General features: G+C 46.5%; 1 protein-coding gene across 5 annotated transcripts in view; it reads right to left on the minus strand.

Annotated features, from left to right (window-relative positions):
• Positions 1 to 24,126, minus strand: part of NRP2 (neuropilin 2) — a 114,715-nt gene that overhangs the window by 3,483 nt on the left and 87,106 nt on the right. For 4 of the 5 annotated variants that reach the window (XM_029225007.1, XM_029225005.1, XM_029225003.1 and 1 more), the window contains one exon: positions 2,028 to 2,078. In XM_029225007.1, the coding sequence (XP_029080840.1) occupies positions 2,028 to 2,078 (51 nt within the window). Of the gene's footprint in view, positions 1 to 2,027; positions 2,079 to 15,810; positions 17,645 to 24,126 lie in introns of those variants that run through there. The other variant, XM_029225006.1, reaches the window with a different exon arrangement.

The raw sequence follows: 24,126 nt of genomic DNA on the forward strand, positions 1-24,126 counted from the left end.
TGAATGCACTGCTTCTTTCAGGGTGAAATAACTGAGGCTCCCCCAGCCCGGTTCAGAGGTTCTTCAGAGCCCAGGACTAAGCTGTAGACTCTTGGAGCTACATGGCTTGGCTTCAAAGCCCAGGCCTGCCTCATCCTAGCTCTGTAACCTTGGGCAAGTTATTTAACTTCTCTTTGCCTCAGTTCTCTTGTCTGTGAAATAGCGTTACTAATAACCTCACTGGCTTGTTAGGAGGTTTAAATGAATTAATATTTGCAAAGTGCTCGGTGACCAGCACATAGTAAGTATGGTCTAAGGATTAGATACTTAAAGAAATTGACTCACATTAGGTAAGCTCAGATTTTCACAGAAGCTTCAGGGAGCCTTTGGAGCTCCTGGGGCGGCCCTGTGTTCTAGGCACCCTTCTTTCTTTGCCTCCTCGTCCCGACTTCCAACTGCTTCAGTTTAAATCAAAGAACAGGCTGAGGCTATTTTCACACAATGAGTTTCCCAAGCTAGCATTCCTGGCCATCCAAGCAGCAGATTTTTTTGAGCCACCAGACCTCTCGACCTAAATCTTAACCTTACTGCTATGTGTTATGTGTCCCAACCCCCTACCCACCCCACCCCCCCAGAATCAGATGTGGAATTCTAACCCCTAGTACCTCAGAATGTGACCTTATTTGGAGATAGGGGTTTTACGGAAGTAATCAAGTTAAAATGAGGTCCTTAGCGTGGGCCCTAATCCAGCATGACTGATGTCCTTATAAAAAAGGGAAATTTGGAGACATAGATTTCTGTTGTTGAAGTCACCCAGTTTGTGGTACTTTGTTATGGCCACCCCAGCAGACTAATATACTTATATTTCTATAGTGTGGCCAAGGCATGACCATATTCATGGAGAAATTTGTGGGAGTTCCTAATAATTCCATGAAGAAGGCAGGGTGATATTATAATTTTAAAAAATAGATGAGGAAACAGAGGTTTTAAGAGATGAAGTGAGTAGGTACCACGAGTTCCCAGAGTTAACAAGCAGTTAAACTAGGAGTATAAATCAGGCTTTCTCCATCCACATCCTTTACTCTTTCCACCCCATCTTAGGGCTTCTGCTGCTTGATCTATGGCAGCCTCTCTGTGAAGGCCAGTTGTGCAGTTTTGCCCATAATAGGAACGTTAGACCGGGCTTCGCAGGGAGAGTCTGCAATCAGTTAACAAGGTGCTGTTTGGGTTAGTCACTCTGTTTCTATAGCTACACTTGACGTGTTTGATTAAGGTCAGGTTTAAAACAGCTGCTCTATAAACTGCCCTTCTTAAAGGCATCAATCTTGGTCTAAAGCTGTTCTTTGAGGGGAACCTCGGTGATCTCTCTTGGGGATCAACTCTGGCACTCAGAGACTCCCAGAGAGACCTGCGTTGCTCTGAGTCGAGGGAAGGTATTACATCTGCGTGTTTGCTCAGTGTCCTTCCAGTCAGGACTCTTGCTTCAGCCTCATGAAGTATGTGTATTTGAAGTAGGAAAATCGAGCTTGGAATAAATATGATAACATGAGATGGGCAGTGTGGACAAGAAACCTAAATCCTGCAACAAGCCCCAACTCGGAGTCATGGACAGTGTGAGAAGGGTTCCTGAAAGCCATGGAATTGGAAACCACAGAAGGCCTGAGAGAATATTCACAGTGACGCTCATTCACTCGGCCCTTTTTGGAAGGAGGTCAGTGGGTTCAAGCAGAGACATGTGTAGAGAAGCCCGGCTTTCACTTCTAAAGGGCTTATTCAGATTTGAAGCTCATCAGTGTCGAAAGTTGCCCAAAGTAGGAGACCTGTTTCCAGTTAGGCAGAGGGAACACAATAAACTTTCTAAATCGCTAAATTTGACCTTGAGAGAGCAATTGATAGTTTCTTCACTCCTCTCTGGATTCTTTTCACTTATATTCCTGGCCGATAGTTCTAAATTCTGGCCCTCCAATACCCTGGACATTATTTTTGTTTTTGTCTTTATAGCCCAACTTGACTGTCATGATTATCTTCTAAATCATAGCAATACTCACCATCAATTTCATCCTCGTAGCCCTCTCTCCCATGTATTTCTGGGATGTCCACTATAACAGAAGAGAAAACAAAACAAATCAAGTTATAACAAGTTCTACTGCCGTGGCTAAAAGGCAGAGATGTTACCTTGCTGAGATGACTCCCCAGCACTGCAGGCAGCTAGAGTCACCTTCTGCTTCTAGGTCAGTTAGTATGTACATTACTGGATTCTTTCCCCTTCAAATGATTTGTCTTTACTTCCAACGATAACCAGAAGAACAGAAACAATAAGAAAGGCCTCTAGCGCCAAGTAAATGCTCCCGTGTGTCTTTATAGTGACTGTTGTTTACAACCGACGTAGGTCTGAGTTTTATCTAAGGCACCTTCGGTGGCCTCTCATGTCCGTCATCAGTTGCCATGACTACGATGTTCATTTGAGATAGCAAACGGCCCCTCCTCATATGCATGCATCTAAGTGGGCACAAAGTATGAGTCTTTCTCCTCTGGATTTCAAATAAATGTAAAGTAATTTAAGGAAATCACATTTCATCATTACATGCTTTAATGTAGAACTAGAACTGGAAAGAATGTTATAACGCCTGTCCACCTCCACGTCTGTGCTAATATCCCTTCTGTTTTCTTCCCAGTCTATTTTTCCCATTGGCTTTCTTCACGGTGTAGAATAGATCAAACATGGGCATCCAATCTGACTCGCCCAGGCTTGAACAGAGCTAAGTTAATTTACTCTGAATTTTCTCCAGTATTATCACTGTCTATCTTTTTCTTTTTTTATGATAATCTTTTGGGGAATGGGGAGGATAATTCAGGTCTCTATTCACCATGTTGTCCATCTTATAGAAATCAGAGCCAATGGAAACTACCTGTCTAAAATGGTAAAACACTAAAAAAGAAAATCAAATATGTGGTGAAGAAAACGGTCTTATCATTTCTTCCTGTCTCACAAGTTAGTTATACCTGTGTCTGCTGTCAGGTCAAAATGGCTCCAGTGAATGTATGTGGCCCTTCAGGAGTTTCAACCCCAAGTCAGGTGAACTACCTCAATGTCAGCACTATAAATTTATATTAAAAAAATCAAGGCTTAACACAAACCCCAAATTCCAAACAGCTAGAGTATCAAACAAGAGGAACACAAGAACTTCAGACCAGCCTGAACTTCTCCCTCATCTGCACAACACCTCGGGGAAGATCTACGTGACTATGACCTGAACTGAGGACCAATCCATCACTGCCGTACCTGACATTCAGTCTTTCCCTGGAGACAGTGGTTTTCATCATGTTCGAAGTCTTCTTCATTCCTGGCCAAAGTGCTAAAGCACATTCTCACCCTTTTGGTCGCCAGTAAGGGATGCGGAAAACCACTTGCTAAGACCCTACTTGAAAAGATGGTTGCCACGTGGCACCAATCCTCCAAAAATCCAGCCTGTTCCTGGCATGTTTATAGCACAACAACTGGTACCTGCAGGCCATGACAGCCTCCCCACCTCAATGCCCAGCCCCTGTGTTATTCTCCAGGACTCTACAACACAGACTGTGTCCTTGGAATGAAGGTGTAAAAATGAATCAACAAGAGGCAGGTGGTGTCTGTCATAGGGATCAAATCTGGCTTGTGGAAATCAACCTGGAGTTGTTTTTTTTTTTTTAACCTTATGAGAAAAAAAAAAAACATGGAAGAAAACCATCACATTTCCAACAATTAATCATTTTTATGGGATGCTCATATGTCAACAGCTTCACGGTTAAAAGATGCAGAACACTGGATAAGAATATGTGGATTAGCCCAGGACGAAAACTGCGGAGCTCCTGCCAGTGACTTTTGGGCCTAATCCTGTTCTTGCTTTTAGGGATTCAGTCTTTGCCAAGGATGTGACAAATTCTTGGAGGCTAGAATACCACCTTGCTCCATCTCACACCCTCAGGGAAGAACTCTTAAGACACTATTGATCATGGGCTGGAAAGGAGTAGATGTAGCATTGATCTCAGTGGAAAATGGGTAAGAGGATGGTAATGACTATGAGAACATTTTGTCCCAGGAGATCACAGAGGACAGAGGACTGGATGAGATGACCTCCCAAGAATAGGTCCATTTTTAAGGTTCTATGAAATTGATTGCCCAGATGTGGCTGAGATTTCTGCCCCTGGAGGATCAAAGCCTACTTCAGGTGAAGAACACTTTAGAGGCTTGACTTGGCTTTTTGCATAATCACTGCTCCCAGGAGTTTGGGTGAGTGGGAAGGGATCAAAAAAAAAGGATAAGTTAATCAACATTTTCAAAAGAGCATCTGTTCACGAAGCCTTAAAGAAAGAATGACACACTGGGGAAAACCCCAGTAAAGGGAACATTAGTACAAAAAGCAATTTACTTTGATAACAATTTTCGCTAGTCCCCTTGCTAATATTCTTGATATCTGTGTTTGATTAAGAGCTTTCTTTTTCAGAAGCCTCTTTGCCCTGCACGGGTCACTTTCCTTTTCTGTTGAGCCCAGGAGGTAAACCTCAGCCTGTTTCCTCAGGATGCTGGCAGGGAGGGTGGATGTCCACTGGGTCCCTGTAGTTCTAGTGAAAAAAAGGCAAGGGCGGGTTGGACGGAGAAGGGGTGACCCAGGAGCTCAAGGCAAAGAGTGGAGGAGGCAGCACCTCCCTGGGAAGGGGACATGACAGCCACAGGATGGAGACCTGGCTGGGGAAGTGAGGTAGATGGCAAAAGACTGTGGGGACCAGGGACGTGGAATTAAATTTTTTTTTTTAATGAGGAAAAACTTGGAGAGGACCTTCCAGGACTCTGTTTTAGTAGGTGGGTGTGTTTGTGCATGGGAGACGGATGAGGGAGAATGGAATGAGCCCCACCTTTAAGAGAACACAGATCAGGAATATGGATCTTCCTACCCACACAGACTTCCACTTTCAACCTTTGTCCTCACATGACCCTGTTTCCTTCTGGGCACCTGTTCGGATTTAAACTCAGATCAGTCTGACTCCAAAATCTGAATTCCGACACTCCGTATTGTATTAGGGCCAGAGGACACCCTCTCCCCTCGACTCCCCCAGGTGTGCACTCAAGCAAACCCCCATTATCATCCCTAACCCATTCCAACAAGGGTGCGCCCTGCCTTCATCCTAGTGGGCTGGATGCACAGCCCCTGGCTGCTTGCCTGCGTTGCTGGCTCACCACTTGGACGGGAACTCACGGAGACTTCTCATGAATGTGAGGATGCCGTGGTCTGAAATTTGGGACTTCACATTTTTCCATGATCCCCAGACAGGGAAGGCTGATTTACATTGTTCTCCAAATGGCAGTTTTCACTTACTGACTAACCAACCGATCAACCAACCCTCACTTATTAAGAGGGTTGACTACGTGCCCGGAAACCACACGGAGGAGTTTGGGAAAGGAAGATGTACGGGACCCGGTGTCTACGATCGAGGCCCTTCAGTATGATTGGGAAGCAAGGACTCACCCATGCCAAAATAGCATAAAAGAAAGTGGGGGTGGGGCTTCCCTGGTGGCGCAGTGGTTGAGAGTCCGCCTGCCGATGCAGGGGACACGGGTTCGTGCCCCGGTCCGGGAAGATCCCACATGCCGTGCAGAGCGGCTGGGCCCGTGAGCCATGGCCGCTGAGCCTGCGCGTCCGGAGCCTGTGCTCCGCAACGGGAGAGGCCACAACAGTGAGAGGCCCGCGTACCGCAAAAAAAAAAAAAAAAAAGCGGGGTGCTGTGGAGGGGACTCTAAGTGCTGACGAGTCTGGGGCAGGGATTGGGCAGATGAGGCTGTGCCAAGGCAGGGAAAGAATGTGGGAGGGGGGAGGAGACAGCTTTGGAGTGGAGGTTGCTGCAAGGGGTAGTGACGGCCTCAAGCACGGCACCTGAGCCTTTTTACTCGTACACTGATCTCTTGGTTTGGGGCTTGTATTCATTTTTATCAGATCCACTGAGGAATTCAGAGATTGCCCGGCCCGCTCACAAGTCAAATATTCTCCAGCATCCTTGTCAGTACATTGCAACACTACAGCACAAATGGGGAACAGCCATGAGCTCTGCCTACTCTAAAAAGATGTGATTCTCCCAGAAGGGTCTGGAGCACTGCCTGGCACTGTAAGATCACACATGCCATGCAAGATAAATGCCCCAGACACTCCAACCTGTAAACGGAAAATTCCCCCTGAGTGTGGTTTAGGTCTAAAACAAGAATGCCCTCTCTCATTTAGAGTTTCCTTCCCACCCTCTCTCTCTCTTTACATACACACACACACACACACACACAGACACTTTATCTTTTCTCTCTCCCTTATTTTCTTCTTTTTTTTTCTCTTAAATTAGGGTCCTTTGGGGTTAGTTTGCTTTTCTGCAGTTACAGAAAAATTTCGACCTTCCCTTTCACCACATCTCCTATGCCGTGGCTGCTGTGAGTATATTTTCATTGACATTGTTCAGTTTACTTTCTACATCAAAAAAAAAAAAAAAAAAAGAGCCTCTCAAGATAGTTAAGAGAGTGAGGAGTGTACCCCAAACCACTGGCTACTTTTACATAAATGATTTAAGACCATCCGTCCCTGGATCACTTGCACACCGATCAGGACACCAACGCATGCTGGCTTTCTCTGAAGAGTCCCTTCCAGGCCAACTCCAAGCGGTGGCTTAAGAGGCCTGGTGGAAGCTGATGACAGGCTGGCCATCCAGAATGTGTAGCGGACATACTCTAAGGCCGGTACCCGAAGGCGAGCAGCACGGAATATGGAGGAGCGCTAGACTGGGAGCAGGCTTCCTCCTTCTGCCCTGAGCTCTGCCACTTCGCCCAGGTGTGAGAGCCGGGACGAGTCTCTGACCCTCCCTGGGTCTCAGCTTGCTCCTCTGTAAAGTAAGCACTGATGTTCCTTCCTGCTTGAGAACTCATCTTTACAGGAAGAAAATGAGAAAGCTCTGATGGCCTTTCTGCTGAGGCTTCCCTGAAAAGGGTGGCTGGCTGTAGACAAGGCAACTTCAACAGAAAAGGGCTCGCCACCCGTCTTCACCCCGGGTCTCTCCTCTCCTGGAGGTGGTCACACCTGAAGGCATCCACCTTAAGGTGCCCGTGGAAGGAGAAGACCATGCAAAGGACAGGTGAAAGGAAGCCATGAGGTTCCATGTTTTCCATACTTGCTCGTTTAGCTTAGGAACCAGTCCTGCTAAGGGGCAACTGAGGAACTGACAGAGCTAGTAAATGGTTCCCCAAGTTTGAAGCCTCCACCTTAGCTGAGGCAGGGCTGACAAGACCTGGTGAGAAGCCAGTTAACCCACACGTCCACTCAACCCACCAAACTGCAACCAGCCTTTAAAGCAAGGATTGAAGAGATGCCTACAGAGGAAATCACTGAAACCATTCACTTTCAAGGATACCAGGGGTCATCGCGTCTTCTTCAAGGAGGAAGAAATTGAGGAAGGAGGGTAGAAAAATGCAGTAAGTCATTGAAGAGCTCGGCAGTAGAACTGAGAGTCAGCCACCTTTTCGACACCTTGTTTGGGGCTGTGATTTATTTGGGATTAGCTCTTGGCCACTTAGAGCCCTTGTTGAGTTTGATTCCAAGTTCCCGAACCCCCCGAGTCAACTAAATCACACTGGACCTTTCAGATGGGAGTAGCCTTCAGAAAATTCTCTCAGTCACTTTGTTCTGATCCCAGCAGGAGGCACAACACTGTGATCTAAATAAATGAGAAATCATGAAGGACTAGCAGATGTTTCTTGGCCCTTCAACGTGTTCAATTCAGTTTAATATTTAGTATTGGCTGAAGGTTCCTACTCCCTACCACACTTCATTTCCCTAATTCAGTTTGTTCATCCCCTGTTGCTAGAAGGAGCCAAAAGTTCAGATGTAGATCGAACGTTTGCCAAAGCTCCTCCATTAGAGTCAGGCTACTTGAGAGCCATTCATCCCGTGCTGGGTTTGGCTTGAGTTTAGAAACACCACCAGAAGATCCTTTATCGTGGCTTTTTTATCTCTTGGGCTATAGCCAAATCTATGCAAAGTCATGGAAAAAAGTATATATTTTTTTAAGTTTTCAAATGGTTTCAAGCTGGAAAAGAAAAGGGGGCTCGGTTTGTGATACCAGAAGACTTTGAACATGATTTTCTATTATTTTTAGTTGAATAATCAGGAGGAAACACTAAAAAGAATTGGAAATACTGACTGCAAATGAGAAGGCTGTGAAATGACCTAATAATACTTCCAAGTGCAGAGGCAGATGAGCAGCTGAGGCCAGAACGGCTCCACTGAGCCCCAATGATGGCGTGAAAATAAGAAAAAGGAGGCGCCGCAGAAATGTGTAGTTATAAACATAGGCTTCATGATTGTGTAGGCTGGAAAAAAACCAGTAAGGCTGAGGGAGGAAAATTCTGGAATCTTTGCTTTGCTCTAGGTCTTTGAGAAATCAGAGATATTCTCCATTACTGTAAGTGGGTATGTCCACAAGAAAGAGGGCCTTCTTTTGTTGGCTACCTTCTCTGAGGGTATGAAGGTGGGAAAAAGAAAAGTTCGGAGAAAAGTGTCCCCCTTCCACTGCATTCTTGATTTTTTCCTGAGATGTTAGGAAAAAAGTCTCATATCTTCACATTTCAGGGAGTTTGCCAATAGGCGTTAACATTTCTCCTCTCCTCCAGTCCCAAGGTTCAAGAAGTGCATAAATGGAAACACTGCACAGGTGGAGAGGTTTGGTATTACCTGGGACAAGTGAAAGGATGGCGAGAAGAAACAAAACTGCATGCATTTCCAATGTGAAAAGCAATGTCTTCTTAAAGATTGTCCCTCTATGTTGTAGGTCCTTGGGAAAAAACTCTCTACACACGTGTATCTCACCAAGAGAGTTTGCTTTACTTAAAAGTTGGGCTCTTCTGAACACAAGGATCCATGACCTTGTGATAAGATTTTAGGGCTTCCAAAGAGGTACCTCTCTCTGCCCATTCAAGAGATGATTTCCCCCAAAAGTTTGCTGGTGGCTGACAACTGTGGTTATAACAAAAGAGAGTAATTCCTCCGACCTTAGGTTTGGTCTCCTGTAAAAATGCAGCTACTTGGGGGAAGCAAGCAATGAAGCCTCTGTGTTGGGAATCTGATGGGCTCTTCTGGCAGGAGGCCTTGGTGGAGGGAGGTGGACAAAGTGCAGGAATGCCAGAGAGAAGAAAAGGAGCCACCGAGAGAGGGGGCAGCTGCAGAAAGGGGAGGGTGGAGGTTGAAGATGAACCACACCCGACCCAGAGGTAGATAGGTAGGTGGAAACAGGTCCTTCTTGGGGAAAGAGGAGGGGACGGTGGCCCTGTGAGGAGTTCAGAGCCCGGAAATGATGACGGCGGTGAGAGCTCAGGGCTTCCCGTGGACACTATTCCCGAGCTCGCGATCCTGGTGTGCAGTTGGCCGAGGCTGGTGAGGCACCTTGGGGGCTCCTTTGACAACCCACGTCAGCCCCAGTCTCCGTCCTAGTGACTATCTTCCCACCTCGGTACTAGCTGTCGGAAGTGGCCCAGAGGACGATACGGAAGACCACACGGCCCTCAGGGTCCTTGTATCCCTTCTCCCAGCCCCTCGGTGGCAGTAGGGAGATGCAAAGAGAGGAAAAGATTCGTAACAGACTGTGCTGAAACGAGCCTCAGTAACCAGCAGGCCGACTGAGAATAGGACTTCGGTCAAGGCCACCTCAGGCTCAAAGCGTTCTCCGCATTCCCTTCATTACTGGAGTTGGCTGCTCTCTAGCGAGCTCCAAAATCCAGTCCAGCATCCGGTTCATGAGTCCTGACGCCTGAGAAAGAAACTGCTGCTGCTGAAAGCCAAGACGTGGTGCCCTATCATTCCCGTTCTGGATCAGAGCCTTTGCCTTCGGGTGTGTCAGTTAATGATACTAAAAGGGTTCAATTTTGCACAATTACACATAGAAGACAAAACAAGCTTGTGTGTGTGTGCACGCCCGTGTCTCTCACCCACACCTCACTCTTGCGCTACTTTTTCCCCTGAGCCACCAAGAGTTATACCCAAGCCTCAAGCCCTAGAGGCAGCAGTCCTGGATTTCTGGCAGGTTGGAGAAAGCTGGCAAAGCTCATATATGGCCGTCACACTATCCACTACGCTCAGCGTCAAAGTCACATTACTTTGACCCCTTGGTCTAAACGCACAGTAGAAACAAGGGTAGCAACTCTTAGAAGAAACGGTGTTTTGAACTAATGGCTCCCTTGGCTTCTCTTCTACTTGTCCTTCCTCTCTGGAGGCACTTGGGGCTAGCAGCTTTGCCTGCACATTGAAACCTCTCACTGGAAAGCCAACGTACTTCCTACTACCTTTCCTCGGGTCGCATTAGCCCTGACCCTCCTCAGAGAGAAGCTGCCAGGAAGGCCTGCTCCTCTCAGGGCCGTTATGGGGCCCTTGGGCACAAGGCCACAGGATTAGGGACTTCCTGTTGGCACGTGGCCCACTTGCGGCTGTTGGAATATTTTTGTCTGCAGCACAATAATGTACACTGACCTTAAAGGATGTTTTTGACGCGAATTTTTTAGTAGAAAACATAAATAAATAACAGCAAGGTACGGCACAGTCACTCTTTGAAGAAACCAAGTGGAGCTCATTAATCATGGAGAACAGGGCTCTGCCTGCTGAACCAGGGATAGAATTAACTCCCGCGCTACGGTGGCCACAGCTCCAGCGAGCTGCATCTTATAGCCAAGGCTCACATTCTCCGCAAATCAGCATTAAAAAAAAGTCCCTGTGATTAGAATTCCCTTCAACTAAAATTGTCCTCAGTCTTCCCTTGCAAGCACCCCGCCCACTTTAGAGAGAGAGAGATAGTCACAGAGATTATGTGGCTTCTGCACATGACAGGCGATATAATGCAGGGTGTCCACTGGTTTGTTACCCTCTCAAATGGGGGCAGCTTCATTTTAAAGGTAAAACTCAGCCACCTGAAGCATCTATTAAAATGTAAACAGGCACACCATTGGACCCAGATATTCTATCCCAGAGGAACTTGCACAAAGAGGCAACCTCAAGGATGTTCACTGCAGTATTGTTTATCATAGAAAGAAAACCTAGACACAACCTGAATGACCACCAGTAGGGGAGCAGTTAATAAACTGCGGTACAGCGACATGATACGAAATGCTAGACAATATCTGAAAAGGATGGGGTAAACCTGTCAGTGTGCTACAAAGTATCCTCAAGCCTTTATCAAATGGAAAGAAGCAGGTTATCCAGCACAGTGAGCAAATGTTGATACTATTTACACAAAACCAAACTAACCCCAACGAAAGCAAACTGCGTAATTAGACATGAACATATACATTTGTAAAGGTATAAAACAAGGCCTGGAAATATATACCTCGAACAATTTCTCATGGTTCCCTCTGGGGAGAGGGTTGGGACTGGTTAGCAATGAAATGAACTTCTTTTTAGAAAAATTATTTGCACTCTTTGAGGATATAGTCACGTATAACTTATAAGTTAAAAAGAAATGAAAAGAAACCTAACCAGAGACCATCTTAAAATTTTCCCCAACGGCCTTTTTTCAGTATCATAATGACTCCGGTCATGAGCCTCCAAGAATAGGTGTTTTCCCCACCCAGGGCCAGTCTTGCCTCCAGCATGTCTGTTGCTGACTCTTCAAATGGCCTTTCCTATTTCTTGGTCCGATGCCATGGGACTTCAGTTTTATTGGGAGCTTGGAGGTCAGTGACAGCAAAGCCCAAGAACAATTACTTTACTGGAAAGAGAACAGAAGGATTCTGGGTGTCCTGTCCACTGGGCTTGGGGCAAGAATGGTTTCTGCTGTCTGCCCTGAAGCACCAAGATTCTGCCCTGTGCCATGCAGAAACCATGCTAAAAGGGGGTTTTCTGTTTGGCAAGTCCCCAAATCTTGTATCTCTTCCATGCTTAAGTTTGGGGCCAAAAGGAACTCCTCCACACAGTGCAAATGTCGTCTGGCTGAGGCCTGTGGCCTGACGCCTTCTAAAGGCGCAGGTTTCTGATTATATCGAACCTCGAGACATACCCCAGTGCACCTGATCTGTGTCAGGCTTCATTAAATCCTACACTGTTCCTCGCTGTTAATTTATTTATATAAGCCGATCTTTCCCCTGCTGATTATAAGACCATTGGCTGGTGTTTCCCTCTCCCCTCCTTTTCCTCTGGTTGGATTTCTTTTGTGTTTTCTTTGGGCCGTCATTGAAGTGGATGAAAGGCAAATTACAGCTGCAAGAGCCCCAGTGATGCACACAATCAAAGAGAGAAAACAAGCCACACCTACAGATCTGCAGTTCGGCTCGGATGTGGAGCCCATAACACGGACAAATGAAAACTTAAAAATGAAGCTCTTTTCATCAGAGATTACAGAAAGGCCAACAATGTTCGTGCAAAACAACTGCAGTCAGTGAAGAGAGGTGATGAAAACAAACACAGGGCCACAGCCGATTGGCCAGGCTGCGGGTATCTGGGCTTAGGAGGGCAGAGTCTTGCTTCAACCGCAAGAACGCACATTTAAACTATCATAAGGCCAGGTAGGAGCCAAGATAGACGATCCTGGGCCTTGACATCTGGTGTTTATGACCCATGGAAATACAATTTCTGTAGCATTTATGCTTGGGTTAGGTCTGAAATACCATACTGATAACAGTGCTGTGTTTGACGTCTAAGATCAGAATCCTAACAGTCTGCTATTTTGGGGACGAGAGAGTGCACGTAGAATAAGCCTTGGGATCAGAACCAAGGTGGGAAAAGCAATGATGAAATTCTCAAAGGTGGCTCCCAAAGCAGTAATGCTAACGAAGCATAAGCGATGGCTAATTTCATTCACTCGGGCAAGTTTGGTCCCAGGACAGCTCATGAAAATGTTGACTGAGCCTGGCTCTTTGCTGGAAATAAATGCTTCTGAGATGCTTTCATTTCATCTTTTGCTAATGGGAACAAATGGCTTTAAGAATGGCCAAATGTTATGTAGACAAAATGGGTAATGATGCTTGTCATTAGAGGAACAAACAATGCTCTAAACATGGACATTCTGCTCTTTTCTCCTGCAGAGGACAGACAGTGACATCTAGACTGAGCCATCTGTACTGACAACACTTCCTGTAAGATCTGAAAACCCAGAAGCCTGTTTCCTTTACCACCACTTGGGCAGGTTTATAGCTGTAAGAAGTACTCCTTCCTGGATCTAGGTTTAGAAAGGAAGAAAAGCAGCATTCTGACAGAAATAGGATCTCCTGGACAAGCCCCTTTTCTTGGGACCTTTAGGGATGTTCTCAGACTCCGAGGAAGGCTCCTGGGTTGATGGAATGCGTCTAATACACCCCACGAATAGGGAGTGATGGAAAATTCTTCCACCACCTCTTTTGACCACCATCTAGAAGCACTGAATAGCTGGGAGGCTGTCTTTCCTAGATTTTTTGCCCCTAATACCCCTCAGATAGAAATATTTTATATAACTATATCACTAACTACTCAAGAAAGAGAACCAAAAGAAAAATACTCGTCAATAAGCTCTGGCTTTTGAGTAAGTTTCCCCAAGTCCCCCTCCTCGAAGTTGTTATAGAATTGTTCCTTTTATAAAATGTTCCACCATGATATTTCCAGGTTCACAGCAATCATATTATTATCTTCCTTACTTGCTCCAAAGTCTGGAATATCTTCGAGCCTGAACATGCTACAAGTTCCCATTTTGTCTGGGAAAGTGCTCATAAATTGGAGATCGACGTCCCCGTGGAAGTGATCATTTGGTAGGCAAGGCGTAAGACGTCACTACTTCTTCTCCAAAGGAAGCTACCTGTCTCTGCAGAGATGAGTACATGATTCAGCTTCTCTCATCCCACCTGCCCCCCCTGGGGGCCCTTTGAAAGTAGAGTCCAATCTCCGGGGATTTGCCATCAAGAGAAATTTTGTGGAATCACATTGAGTAATTTAGCACTTAGCAACTTTTGCAAAATCCCACACCAATCATAAAAATTGGCTCAGCTGCACAAATTGGATAAAACTCCTAACAAGCAGTAATAAAAAATAAAAGAAGGAGAAGCTGGCATTCAGCCTCAAGGAGAACCTACCTCCCACAGAAATGCCCTGTGGCTCAGAAGGCGATGTATAAACTTTGGAAACATCAGTTCTTTCACAGCCTACATTTCAACTTTGTTCTCTCAAGCCAAGGTGAAAAAAAAAACCCCAGATGTTTGTATAAAAATATCATCACTTTATTACATTCCACACAATACACATTCAAATAGTTTCCAACGTCCACAAGTTATTTTGACACACAGGCAACTGAGCAATGCAAGAGATGTCACAGTTATAGGGCGAGGGGATAAGAATAGGAAGTAAAAATCTTTAAGTTTTCTTGTTTTGTTGTTGTTCTTTGGTAATTTTCGATTATTCAGGTGTTTACTTGCCTGCTAGTTTCATTTTTAAAGACAGGGTCTTCTTAAAGATGGGGTATCAACCTCAGAAATATTACTGGATTTCCTATCCTATTCTGGCTTTAATCCCAAAAATGTGGGACAAAGGAAAAGACAATTTATTTTCAGCATTCTGTTTTGTCAATGGCAATGCTATGATCCTTTTTATTCTTTCTTCTGCCTTCACTGGCAATTAGGGGATAGCAATTGCTAGCGTAATACCAAGGAAGGGATTTTTAACCCAGAGGTAAGGGTTTCCCCTCCTGGAGCTGTTAACATGAAAGCTCTACTAAGGCAAGTACTGTACCAGCCTGAGCTAGACCTTCAATTCATTCATTCAGTAATTTTTTAATAGTTGCCATCACCTCTTTGTCTTCTGAGAATCAGCTCTAAACATGCATGCATGCATTCACCTGTCTGGTCTATTTTTCTTAGAAGAGAGGGACCCTTCCCTCCCTCCATGAAATACAGATTTTGCTTTTTAAAGCTGCAAGGCATGACATTTAATAGAAGAGCTTCCCTTTTAGCATAGTACCTGGATAATACTATGAAAGTCACTTGGGCTGCAAGAGCAGAGAGAGGGAGAGACAGAGAGAGAAGTGTGACATCCCCAGCTGAAGTGCATCATGGGAGTCACAGAGATTTGAGCAGTCTCATATTCTCAACGACAGCATGTACATAAAGATGATGCCACATGGGGCATCAGATAAAGATACAGCAAATTTCACAAAGTTGTTGTCATCTTCTTTTAAAGAAGGGAAATCCTCAAGGGTGTATGGTAACTCAGACAGTTCCTACACTGGCTAGACTTTCCAGGTGTAATTTCGGAATATCCTGACACCACGCCTCCATGGGGTGCCTATAGGGATGTCAATCATTTCAAGGGATGCCTGACCCCAAATGCATCACTGGATACAGATACCTGAGACAAAAAGCCCTTAGTGATTGGCATGGAAGTCATCACAAGGTATCCATGGTATCCTGCCACCCCTCCTCCCTCACTCCGTCTTTCTTCCTCCATCTTCAGCTGGGGTAAGACACTTCTTGAAATCTCAAGGTAGCTCATGCTCTAGCCTTTCATCTTTTTTCCTGGCAGGGCTGCTGCGGTTGAGACAGACCAGCTCTTTGAAATAGAATAAGAGTGGGAGAGCACCATTCTTTCAGGAGGATGAAACAAAGCAGATGCAAAAGTGAGTGTGTGTGTGTTGAGGGATCTATGTGGATATTCCAAAAGAATGCTAAGAGTCTCTCTCTCCCAAGCAGCCAAAAACAAAAATCATTAGTATTTTGTTCTCAGAAGGTACCTGGAGGCTTTCAGCCCAGGCAACCATCTTTGGAGAGAATCTTACACTTCCTCAGTGGATTCCTAGCAGGAAGGTGAGAAATAAACACCCCCAAGGCTGAGCCCCAGTACACTGAGAATCTCCTTAAAATACGCATTTTCTATCAATGAAATTGACTTCATTATCAAATCTATCCTTCGTAAATATCATTAGGCAATTTACCTCTAATATCCCTCTCCCTGCGCTGTTTAGAGAGGATGAATGGGCAGCAAAGTATTTATCTTCATTATACCTTCTCCTGACGATGCAGCAACATCTGGAAATGCCAGGCCAGCCTATAAGGGTGTATTTGCCAGATGCCATGAACGCTTTAAGGGGTAGTACACTGGTACATTTTAGAAAACTGATAACTTTTTATTCTCTCATAATATTCAAATAAGTCAGGTGAACAGCCATATATTTTAGTGGCTATACATTCAGGTACCCATTTACACCATGAAAGGAAAGCAAATGACCCCTTTCCCCCCACATTTTACAAATGCTATTACAATGATCAATATGACACCGAAGAATACGTTTTTTAACCTTCTTACTCTATCCCATCCTAAGCAGGGCACAATGAATGCCCAGGGGGTGAGGACGTTTTTTAAAGACAACATTTCATCCTTCCTTCTCCCCCATCTCCTCGTGCTCTCAACAGGCTACTGCTTTTCCTACATCAGTCTCAGATTTGTTATTCTCTATGACTTATTCCAAGATTGGACTTAACCAATAAAAGCTAAACATTCATTATGAGCTTCTCTTTTATAAGGCAACATGAGACAGATTTGCTTCAGTGCTGGAAGTAGAGATGGTTCCACACGCACCCAATGGCTGTTGTCATGTGACTTCAAAGACGCCCGAGACAGGACAAGGGGTCATGTCTACGTGCAGTGGGGGAACCTTCCTCTTGGGTCAGGTGGGTTGGGCATGGGGATAGGAATGAGAGGGGCCACACTTCTTTTCACGTGGCCTCTAGTTTTTTAGGTACCTGGAGATGACAATGGTAGCCAACAGAAACCCAGCCAGAGCTAGATAAGGCAACAAAAAGCTTCAATCTCTTCTCCAAGTAAACAAAACTAGTACAGTATATTATTTTCTGGAACATGTACCCCCGGAGAAGTAACACAAGAGTTAAAGGGGTCCCTCTCTGAACACACCCACACACCCCCCCCTGCAATGAGCCAGTCTCTCTCTCACACCCACGCACACACAGAGCTAGTCACACGCGCAAATGTATACCATGTACAAACACACAGATCCGGGTCTCCCCTCAAGTCTCCTGGCAGACTGACTGCCCACTGAGAGGAGGGATGGGATAAGGCAAGGGGAAGAAACAGGGAACCAGTCTCTGGAAGGAAACCAGCTGAGCCTTGAGTGGTGAAGTGCTTAGGGGTGTATCTCTTCTCGTATTCCAAGATGCAGCATTGGAATCAACAAAAGGAAAACGAACAAACAAAAGAACCCAAGGAGAATGGTCGGGATGGATACGAGCGCACAGGGTTTGGGCCCCGAGAGAGAGATGTCTGAGCGTTCACACAGAGACTAGGCGAGGAGAAAAAAGTGCAAAATCGAGGCAACGTGTTTGCAGTCTTTCTCGTTTGTTTTGGGTGCCGTCCTTGCTTCGGCCCTCAGCAGTGCGAGCTGCGGTCTTGCTCTAGTTTAATGGTTAGGGTGGGCTCCACCGCCAGAGGGGCCCCGTTGGTGTAGTGGGAGGTTTTGTAGGTGATGGAGTGATCGGTCTTCTTGGCCGCATAGCGGAACCGGTGGTAGTGGAGCACCAGGGCCAGCGCGACGGAGACCAGCACCAGCACGGCGCCCCCGGCGGCCATAACGTAATACCAGTAGGCTGGGATGGGCTGCACGGGCACCGTGTCCACTGTGGGCTCGGTCCCCGGTAGGAGGGTGCCCCCTGGTGGAGAGACACAGAAGAGTGTTGCTAGGCTGAGAGCATGCAGACTAATCCAAATTTAATTAAAAAAAAAGAAAAGAAAAGAAAAGAAACACACACATGCTTTGGAGTGGAGAGGGAAGGGGACAGGGGAATAAGATGGTCCTGAGTAGTGTGTGCCAAGCACTTTTCAATGATTGATATTATTTCCTACTTACAACCCTATGAGGTAGGTACTGTCAGACCCATTTTACAGGTGAGGAAATAGAGGCTCAGAGAGGTTAAATGAATGGTTATACAGCAAGTAAGTGGGAAGTTCGATATTCAACCAACCAAGAGCTGTGTGATTCCAAAACTCTTTTCTTCTTTCTGTTAAACCACAATTACTGTATAATATATAGAAGCATTATGATTCACACACATGCGCGCACGCACGCACACACACACACACACGCACACACACAGAGGAATACATGCAAGTAAGTGATGCTGATATGACTTCTGGGATTCCATAGCACTGATTCTCCGAATGCGCGGAAATACAATATTTGGTCTGGCTGGCCAGCATTCTCAAACAATGTATTAATTAGGCTGGCTAGACTTGAAGGGGAATTCCAGTTTGGTTTGCCAAGGCTTCCATGCCCACTGAAAATCAGCCTGGTCTTGTCTAAACAGGTCAATTACCACCGTCAAGAAATGAGTACTGCATCTTCATTTTTTTAATTGAATGGAGGATTTAAAAAGCTGATTGGAAGGAAGTTGCAACCAAGAAATGTGAGTGCAAAACGATAGTAGGTATGTGAGAGCGAGAGTAAGTGAGAGCAAATTCTAATCACGGAAAAGACAGAGGACGGAAGAGAAGCTAGCAGAGGATTTAGAAGGCAACCACATTCACTGGCTAGCCTCTGGTTGCCATGGAGATGATGTTGTAGATTTAAGCCCAGGGTAACTCTGGGGAACGACTGGCTAGAGTCCCATTTGATGTAAAACGGTGCTACAGCTTGATTCTCCCAACCATTCACATTAGATGAGAATCTGGCCCAGAGTGGGGCTAGGAGATTTTGAGCTTGCCAGAACCAGACATGATCCTTACTTCTGAAAAATGGTATATGCTTAACCTATGAAAAATTCCTCCTAGCTGCCTCCATCAAGTAGGAGTGGCCAGAAAGATGTATCCCCTCCATCCTTGCGATACCCCAGGTGGGAGCCACGGGCGGGAGGTGCTGCTGCCCTCTCCGTGCGCCGTTGGTCCTACTCTGTGGGTGGATCTCTGCTCAAGATTCAGACAAGCCTCATTTATATTTTCACGCCTCCCTCACGAGACGCGGAGCTCTCAAGCAGAAGAACTCGCTCTCATCTTGGTTTCTACCTCAGGGTATGCACCAAGGCGGCTCTCCATAAATGCTCGTGATGAAAAGACTGAACTGAGGTGAAGACTCCTATTTCTCTTTTTTTTATTTTTTCGGTACGCGGGCCTCTCACTGTTGTGGCCTCTCCCGTTAGCGGAGCACAGGCTCCGGACGCGCAGGCTCAGCGGCCATGGCTCACAGGCCCAGCCGCTCCGCAGCATGTGGGATCTTCCCGGACCGGGGCACGAACCCGTGTCCCCTGCATCGGCAGGCGGACTCTCAACCACTGCGCCACCAGGGAAGCCCTCCATCTTTTAATCATTTCATTACTGTAGCTGTGAAAGCTCCCTTCCTCCTTTCCTCCTTCCCTCCTTCCCTCTCTCTCTCTGTGACCATATTGAAAATTATGCACAGAAACTGAAAGAGAAAGCAAGGCACTGAAAATGGCTCCTTGAAATGGCCAGCTCGTGAGTCACAAGGAACTGGTGTCAACTCATTATTCAGGTCACCAAGAGTGTCTGCTGCCTGGCAACCATCCTGCCATTGGATTTTCATGTGGGCTCAGAAGAATGCACGAGCAGCACAAAGTGTGCAGGGATGGGCTCCAAGTTCCTCTGTGCCACCGCCTCTCCACGGTGAAACCCATTCTCTAATGAGGCTGCAGCTCACCGTGAGAGGAAAGGAAGGCGGTAAATCCGCAGGGATTAACTTTCCCCTCTGAAGCGCCTGACTAGACCACAGAGCAGGAGCACAGATTTTTGTCAAGCAGAAAACTGTCACAACTGCTCACGTTCTCACCAACACCGCATAGCCTCGGTTCAAAGGTTTGCTTTCCCTCAGCCAAAATGCTGGTCCTCAACATTAAATACATCCCCTAGGGCTCAACGCGCCGGGGGCTGGGGCCTTCATGTGACTCCTAAAGTGTGGCTTATGATAGAGACAAAGTTGGGGCACGGTGGGGAGGATCTGGGGGACCCGCTGGAGAAGAAGAAATCGCATTCTGTGGATTACAGATTCAGAATCAGAGATAGACCCCTCGCCTCAAGTTCTGCTCTGCTTTGGAAGACAAACCCCACTTTATTATAAAGCCCTCTTCCCCTTCCCCCTAACACTCCCCTCCCCAGAAATGATTGCCATGTAGAAAATTTTAGTGACAAAAGCCATTTGGTGGACGTCACGTTGGTTCCTTAAACTTTTTCCTTGGACAGTTGTTTGGAGAAATGAGAAAACATACTATATGAATTTGTGCTTTTATTGTTAAAGGAGTCAGAAAAGAGAGGATACACCTAACAGCCCTCCTCTCACCCCCCTCAGGCAATTTTTGATGACCTGCAGTTCGGGGCCAGAGTTTCTTAGGACATTCTCCAGCTAAAGAGACTCAGCTCCCACAGGCTGGTGGTTCGCTGGTTTGGAACCTGGCTCTGTGGCAGTCTTCAGGGGCTGTGTGCTAACGAGGCTGTGGTTTGCTAGCCAGAGAAAAGGAAGGTGATAGATCCATAGGGGTTAAATCCCCTTTCAAAGCGCCTTTGCAGATAACAGCAGCAATCCCAGGAATGTCCGATGGGTGGATGGATGGATGGATGGATGGATGGATGGATGGATGGATGGGTGGGTGATTAGATGAATGACTGGACAGATGAATGGAGGAATGAACTTTGGACCTACATTCAGACTCCCTGGAAAAAATGTTGATGACCTAATAGTACTTCATAGAATAGCTATTCTTGGAAAGTGTTAGATCCTGTTAGCTCATACCATACCTCTGTGTCAAACTGCAAAAAGGTGCCCCCTTTGGGCAGATGCTGCCTGCACCAGGTACCCAGGTTGGTGAGTGGCTGCATTTTAGCCCCACTTGCCCCCCTCAGCCATATGGGATGGCTGGGCCTTTGCTTCACAACACAGGAGCCAGGGCCACGTCCCCCAGGATGGCAGAAAGAATGCAGGTGACTTCAACCTTGCCCAGCACTGGTGACGTGCGGACCTGAATGTCCCCTCTGATTGTTCTAACATCCCCCACTTACTCACATACCTTGTTTTCCCCCCAACTGCAAAATGCTTTCAACGCCTCTTCTATTTTCCATTAATTTCTACCTTCTAATTTTCCATGAAGTTTTCTCATCGTGTGAAATAATGAGAAACAGAAATTTAAATAGTCAGTAACTCCAAGTGTATTTGCAAGGTTGAGCAGGCTTCCACCTGCAAAGTTCTGAGCCACCTGGAGAAAGTGGTAATGTGAAGGTGGAGAATTTGAAGTTTGAGAAACAAATTCTAAGAAGCCATGCATGGAAGGAAAATACGGGGAAAAAATGACACTGCCGGTAGCTTTCTTCCATTCCTATTGTGCAAATAGGGTTACAGAATTAATAAGCAATTGGGAAATGTGACCATAACTACAACTATAATGAATGGACACTTCCGGGGTGCCGGGCATTGGGCTATACGGTGAATCATCTTTATTCTTCATGACTTTCAGATGGGAGAGCTGAGAACCTGAGAGGATAAGTGATTTTTCTCCCAGTTCTACCTGTAGGAAACTGAGGAGGAGGGCGGGGGGGGGGCGGGGGAAGCACACAGTGAAACCCTAGAGATGGCCCAGAGCCCTCAGAGGAAGCTCACACCGCTGGGAAGTGGCAGGGTCGGGACGGGAAGCACGTGGACCAAATCTTCCGCCTGTGCTGGAGCCCAGGGGTCAGATAACCAAATGTGGCTCACTGCCTATTTCTGCACGTCTGGGAACACGGCCACCCTCATTACATATGGCTTCTGGCTGCTTTTGTGCTACAGTGGCCGCGAGTAGTGGTGACGCAGAGTGTCATAAAGCCCAACATATTTACGATCTGTCCTTTTATAGAAAAAGTGTGCAGACCCCTGTTCTAACCACGTAGGGATGGAGCACGAAGCAGCCCTCCCCCTTTCTGCCTCTTACTTCTGTTGGAAGCGGTCTGAGGACTGTCTCAGTCGAGTTCTCACTGAATCACCGGAAAGAGACAGCATCTCCTACAGCTAAGTTTATGACATGTCCTCCGGACCTGGAGGAGTCACCCAAGTTTCCAAAAGAAATGTTTCGAAAGACACCAAAGGTAAATCATCTCTGTCAGAGGGGAACAAACAAGAAGGCTCGTTGCAAATCAGAACTGTTTAAGGCCTGGCCTGTCTGTGGTCTTTTATGCATAGGTTGAAAACGAAGAGCTGGTGAAGGGGCATTTCAGATGAAAGACTTATGTAATTTGTGAGATTAAACAAACAAAAGAGAAGGCTGGCTGCTCTAGAAAAGTTTACAGAAGAGAGTCGAAGAATGTGGTCACGCCCACTGATCTGTTGGGAAGACGAATGTAGAAGTGCAAAATTTCCCTGTGAAATGACCCTTCTGGGTTGCCTTGCACTCGGTGTGTGTGGGGATCACCGGAAGGTTTCCACTAGGTTAGCAGGAGACCTGGTGGTCTCCCACATCTGTCTAAACCCCCTTAAACTCAGATCTGTGGCTGGCTGAAGTCTCAGACACTTGTCCTCTCTTTGGTGGCACTTAGGCTACTTCTTTTATTTATTTATTTATTTTTAACATCTTTATTGGAGTAGAATCGCTTTACAATGGTGTGTTGGTTTCTGCTGTATAACGAAGTGAATCAGCTATACGTATACATACACCCCCATATCCCCTCCCTCTTGCGGCTCCCTCCCATCCTCCCTATCCCACCCTCTAGGTGGTCACAAAGCACCGAGCTGATCTCCCTGCGCTACGCATAGGCTACTTCTTTTAAACTAAGGCTTGTCCTTCTGGTTCCTGGAGAGAGGAAAAGTCAGCGAAAAGAAATTCCTTCTCCCCTTAGAGAAACTGACGTTGCAGCTGTTTAGATGAATGGTAAACGTGCGGGGGGAGGGAGCGCGTCAGGCCTCTGTGACTTGAACCTCACAAAGGATGCCTCGGCGTCCCCTCAGGCGAGCAGCCACAGCTAGGCAGTGAGCGGGTCACACACTTCCCATCTCCAGGCTTCCCGGCTCAGCAATACCTAGCCCTGATCTGGCAGCTGGGCACGTCAGGGGGAGGGGGCCAAGGAGAAGGGGTCACACCCCACAGCTGCCTATCTGGAGCCCTGGCAGGGTTTAGGAATACTCCGCCTTCCATCAGAGGATTACTGCAGGAACGCCATTAACCCTCAATGTGTTTCGCAACTGCTTCTAGTGGAGAGAGCCGTGGGAGGGAGGGACGCCAAAGAAAGAGGGAATTTGAGGCCAACCCCACGTCCTGTACCCTGGGATGTGGCTCATCACACTGGGGGACAAAGCCTCGGGAGGCAGCCGACTGGTAGATCGACCCGGGATGAGGGTGGGGACAGAGAGATGGGGGCGGGAAATGGCGGAGATGGGCCGGTTGGTACCAAATAAACAGAGCTGAAAACCTGAGGCATAGGGTCAAATCCAAGCCAGCTCTGTCATTAGCTCAAAATGGGCCCCCTCTATGCCCAGGAGATAGCCCGTGCTGTCCACTTTCTCCTGGTTTTACCTGGTTGAAAACTGCCGAGGACTGCACAAGGTGAGACCCAAGAGATGGGCCCGACAGCCCTCAGAGCTGGTCTGAGGCATAAAACCCATGTTCACAGGCTTCAACAGGAGCTACTGATGCTCCTTTTAGCATCTATCCGTGGTAGGCGCAGCACTTCTGAATCCTTCACTCTCACTGCCGCCCCCGCCCCACCCCCACCCCGTGCCTGGGATTTCCATGGGTCTCTGACGGGTAGGGTACCAGACTCTGTCTCTTTGCTCCTGCTTTGTTCAAAGCCCACAGCCTCTAACACGAATAAGAACTCTTGCTTCCACTGCGACCTGCTAAAAATAACTGGCTGGTTAACAACTACAGAACTCTGATTATGGGCTTTATATATTTTTACTGGCTTCCTCATTACTCTTTTTACTTTTATTGAAAGAAGAAAGTGTTGGTTAAGAAAAAATAATCCATCACCTTAATTACACTCCTTTTTGGTTTTCCCCCATCCCCCGACCCTTACACACAGTTTTTCATTTGTAAAAGCTCAAATTCTAGAACAAGATACATGACGGCACTTTGTCTATAGTCAGTGATTTAAAAGAGAAAAGAAAGAAAGAAAAAAGAAAAGCACACCCAGGCTACATTGTTTAGAACAACAGCGAAAAACATCT

This window comes from Monodon monoceros, unplaced genomic scaffold (assembly GCF_005190385.1).
Source record: "Monodon monoceros isolate NGI ecotype Baffin Bay Population unplaced genomic scaffold, NGI_Narwhal_1 Super_Scaffold_16, whole genome shotgun sequence".
Lineage (NCBI taxonomy): Eukaryota > Metazoa > Chordata > Mammalia > Artiodactyla > Monodontidae > Monodon > Monodon monoceros.